The 4677-nt window shown below is 46.4% G+C and overlaps 1 protein-coding gene across 4 annotated transcripts in view; it reads right to left on the bottom strand.

Annotated features, from left to right (window-relative positions):
- Positions 1 to 4677, bottom strand: part of lyst (lysosomal trafficking regulator) — a 108783-nt gene continuing 104106 nt past the window's right edge. For all 4 annotated transcript variants that reach the window (XM_041790358.1, XM_041790355.1, XM_041790356.1 and 1 more), the window contains 5 exons: positions 4540 to 4677; positions 4356 to 4453; positions 4117 to 4273; positions 1981 to 2052; positions 1 to 1897 (listed from right to left, as the gene is read on the bottom strand). The exon at positions 4540 to 4677 is cut by the window's right edge and continues 2 nt beyond it. In XM_041790358.1, coding sequence (XP_041646292.1) covers positions 1759 to 1897; positions 1981 to 2052; positions 4117 to 4273; positions 4356 to 4453; positions 4540 to 4677 — 604 coding nt within the window. In that variant the 3' untranslated portion in view covers positions 1 to 1758. The remainder of the gene's footprint in view (positions 1898 to 1980; positions 2053 to 4116; positions 4274 to 4355; positions 4454 to 4539) is intronic.

Genomic DNA, 4677 nt, shown 5'->3' with positions numbered 1-4677 from the left:
GAATTTAATTTGATTTATTTAGGTGGGGCAGGTTTTTAATTTTTATTTATTTTCTTAGAATTTTTGAACATTTATTTGTAGATTTTGGGAGATTGGATATAAATTTCTGGGGGAAATAGCTTTTTGTGTTAGTATATAGAGTGGTTTATAAAATGAGGAACCTGAAGAATAATCACGGTAAATTGCAATCGCAATGTTGGGTGAAAAAATCGCAATTAGATTATTTTCCTAAATGGTTCAGCCCTACTGCAGAGAGGATTGGTAGTGCTAGCTATGCTAACATTAGCCACATTCTACTAAATCTGCCCTGTTACGCTGTGAAGCTGATTACCTCTGCTGTTGGTTCATTCGACTTTGACTAGCCGGCTAAACGCAGATTTAGTTTGTGTTTAATGGAGAGGAAAATTCTAGTCCTGGGAAACTCTACTAAAAACAACAGTTAGCCGCTATCACAGAAAACGTGCCGATCCTTCCCAGGGCTTCATCACAGTTTTATCCAGTTTGTTCTCTCCATCTAAGGTCCAAACTACAGTTTCACTAAATAAACGTGAGCAGGTCTAATTTCTCTGAGGTTCAGGTTAATCTCTCCTTTGGGTCCTGAGGCTAATCACTGATTTAATGTGTGCAGTTGGAGATTTATAACGTAAAAACGATTCTTAGGTTTGTGGTCTAACATTTCTAAACAGGGATGTATAATATTGGATTCATGTCAGTATTTCCAAACTCCTTTATATCGATATATGCACGCCTTTATTAAGGATAAAAACACCGAGTGTGTCGTCAGAAAGAGGCTGAGTCTGGCAGAGCTCATAGAGGAGGAGACAGTCTGATATCATGACGATAATATCACACATCCCTGTTTCTACAGCCTGCTAAGATCTGACGTGGTCTAGTGAGAATCCAGCCTTAAAACAGAAGGAAAGACAGAGAGAGTTTCTAATAAATAAAAAGATTGATCACTTCTTTAAGCAAACAGATGGTTCAGGCTGTCAAAGTACCATGGTGGTAAACGTCATACTCTCACACACACACACACACACACACACAGGTCAGCATCCTTCCAGCATGCAGAAGTAGGACAGAAGAAGAAACAGGCAACACATGGACTTCTCCCCCCCGTCCCTCCTCTGAGCTCCGACTGAAGCGAACGGAGACTCCGGCGTTCAGATGTGAGCGGAGCAGACAGCCCAGCGGAGTGGCGTCTCACTCCCACAGAGCGGGACGCCTCCCAGTGGCAGACGTGACGAGGGGCTCCCTGACTGCATCATCAGCGGGACGCCCCCCCCCAAGCTCCTGCAGCAGAGAGATCAGTGCAGACGGATCGCTGCGGGACATCCTGAGCCAAGAGACCAGGGGGGTTCACACTCTTCGACCAGACCACAGCAGCTGACCAGGAAACATCAGGATCAAAACCAGGAAGTTGACAGCAAACAAAATCAGAACAGACTTCAGGAAGCAAACACTCAGTCAGAAATGCTTTTCTCTAAAGTGTCTGCTGCAGCCTCAGTCACAGATTCATCCACATTGCACCTCAGTTCTATAAATATAGATCTATGTACAGGTAATACTCTTCATTCAGGATGCTGGGAGTGTCTGTGGTGGAGGATGGCTTTAGTTCAAGTCAGGGAGGTTCAGGGAGGTGGAGGCCATGCTGACGAGTCCTCCCCCCATCAGCGCAGGAGGAGGAGGACCAGGAAGGAGGAGGAAGAGGAGGGAAGGCTCCTCGCTGTAAGAAACAGACGTAAACATCAGACGCAGTCAGCCCGCAGCGTAGCTGCTCAGAAACGAGTAGAACATGGGCAGCTTCATACGCTGCTGGTCCCGGCGACACCACGCCATCACCGTGCCCTCGCTGTTGGCGGTGTAGAGGTGGTGACCGTCGCAGGAGTACGTCAGGCTGAGGAGGAGAGGAGACTTCCGTCAGGATTCAGCCCATAATTACAGAGAAAGGAGCAGTGTGGACGGAGCGCTGTTACAAACCTGATGATGGGTTTGCTCGACTTGGAGAAGGTGATCTCTCTCACAGGTTTTAGATCCCAGGTGCTCCACAACCTGAAAGACAACAGAGATTAGCGTGAGCGATGAAGAGAAGAAGAAAGTACAGAAATATAGACGTCTGCAGGAAACATCCTCCTGTTCAGTCCTGAATAACTACGTTCAATTATTCCTCTAAAAACGTTCATCAACCTTTACTCCATGACAAAGACTCAGCCAAAATAAATCTCTGCTGATAAAAACTCAATGAGACTAAAACAGGACTACAATGTTAGTGCTGTTCACACTCCAGGATACTGCTCTGCTGCACAGAAGCTAAAGAGGAATGCACTGAAGGAGGCACTGGACCAGAAGGCCTGGATCACAATCTCTGTTCCAGTTCTTCCCAAAGGTGCTGGATGGGGTTGAGGTCAGGACTCTGTGTGGGCCAGTCCAGTTCTTCATCAAACCAGGTCTTTCTAGTCCTTCTCTGGTCTCTGGTCCACAGTCCTGCTGGAATAGAAAAGGGCCTTCCCCAAACTGTTGGAAGCATAGCATTGTCCAGAATGTCTTGGTCTGCTGAAGCATTAAGACTTGCCTTCACTGGAGATAAGGGGTCTAGACCAGACCCTGAAAACCAGCCCCATACCATTATCCCTCCTCCACCAAACTTCAGAGTCAGACAGGTAACGTTCTCCCAGCATCCTCCAGACCCAGACTCACCATCTGACTGTAAACAGAGAAGATGATTGGTCCCTCCACAGAACACGTCTCCACTGCTCCACAGTCCAGTGTCGGTGCGTTTTACTCCACTCACTCTGATGCTCTCATTGGACTTGGTGATGTGAGGCTTGCATGCAGCTGTTGCCATGGAAACCCACTCATGAAGCTCCTGCTGCAGGTTTAGTGTTTACATTAGTGCCAGAGGAAGTTCAGAACTCTTCAGTGATGGGATCAGCAGAGACTCAGAGACTCTGTGATTGTACTTGGTCCTCTGCTTCATGGCTGAGCTGCTGTTGTTCCTAAACTCTTCCACTCTCTAATAATATTAGATGTTTGAGCGCATGGACAGGTGATGATTTTATACACCTGTGGGTTTGACTAGAACGCCTGAGTTTAATAATTAACAGGTGCAAATACTTTTGTCTATATAGAGTTTTTTTTTTTTTTTAAGTTTTATTTTTCGTGCCTCCACCTGATAGAGGAGGACAGTGAATAGAGCCGGAAACAGGAGAGAGAGCGGGGAGAGACATGCAGCGAAGGGCCACAGACTGGATTTGAACCCGGGCCGCCCGCTCACATGGGTAGCACCTCAGACCGCTAGGCCATCTGTGCGCCCTTTATAGCGAATTTTAATGCCAAGACTAAGACAGTTGTCAAAATTCACACTGTTGCATAACTGTCAGTCTTTATTTTGGTCCTCTTACACTAATCTGGTAATAAATGGCTTCATGTTTTTATTTTTTACCTTTTAGTGGATTTTATTTCAGACCACTGACAGATGAAGTCTATTCTACTGTTTTAGCTTTATTTTCTGCATTTTGTTTTTGCACCAGATTTCAGATAAATTCTTCTCATGTGTAAATGTACTTAAAAAAATAAATTTGGTGGAGTCTAATTTTGATCCAGATTACCATGAAAGCTCTGGAAGTTTGACTTGCATTAAACCAGAATACATGATTATAAAGCTGGGAGTGTGATGAGCATCTATAAAAATACTGTTGCTGATAAAAGCTCATAGCAGTTTGAAATAGCACTTTTGCTAGCACTGCTAACTTTAGCCACGCTCTATGAACCACCTCTGCCCTGCTCTGGTGTGAAGTTGGTCCCCTGGTCTCTAGTCTTGTTGGTTCCTCTGTCAGCTGGGTTCTCCTGGGTTCTGATGATGTATTAGTGGTCTTTATGTGATCTTCTGTTCTTCTGTGAGTCTTCTGGGTTCTAATGGTTTTGGGTTATCAGTGCTGGGTGATTTTACTGCTGGGGTTAGTCTTTCTTGGTTCATTTTTATTGATGCATGCCTTAGCTTCTTGTCAGAGCCCGTAGTAAACCCTGTTTTTAGGATGCTCCACATGTAAAGTTGTTGAAATGATCCCGACCCTGAAAGCCTCAGTCAGAGCGCTGTTGGAGATTTTTCCTCCTCACCTGACGACGCCGTTCTCTAGACCTCCGGCAATGACGTTGACAGAAACCCCCTCAGGCTGGTTGGAGAACGCCACGGAGCAGATGATCTCCCTGCAGTGAACGTGCCCGATGAGGTCACCGTTAACCGTCCACAGCCGCAGGTCGCTGCCCCCGCCCACTGAGAGCAGAGGATCATGGGTCACATGGAGAAGGAAAACAGTGACGGTCTGAGAAGGTTTTATGATCAAAGCTGAGCTTACCTGAGTCACACACTGTAGCGATGTCGCCCGTCGTCTCACTGGCTGACACGGCGGTCACGGGGCTTTTGTGGCCCGTGAGGCTCTGAACATAACACAGCCTGAAACGCAGAGATCTCACAGACTGAGTACGGCGGTCTGAGTCTGATCACATTCAAACAGAAACTTTGATTTCTCTCATGCTCACCTGTTGAGGTCCCAGAGGATGCAGGTGCCGTCTTTGCTGACGCTGATCAGGATGCTGTACGGTTTACACACAAACAAGCTGGTGACTTCACCTGTGTGTCCGTACAGGTGAACCTGAGACTCCACCTCCATCTCTGAC

The sequence above is a fragment of the Cheilinus undulatus genome, linkage group 6, assembly GCF_018320785.1.
Source record: "Cheilinus undulatus linkage group 6, ASM1832078v1, whole genome shotgun sequence".
Classification (NCBI taxonomy): Eukaryota; Metazoa; Chordata; class Actinopteri; order Labriformes; family Labridae; genus Cheilinus; species Cheilinus undulatus.
This window is presented reverse-complemented; position numbering and strand designations above follow the sequence as displayed.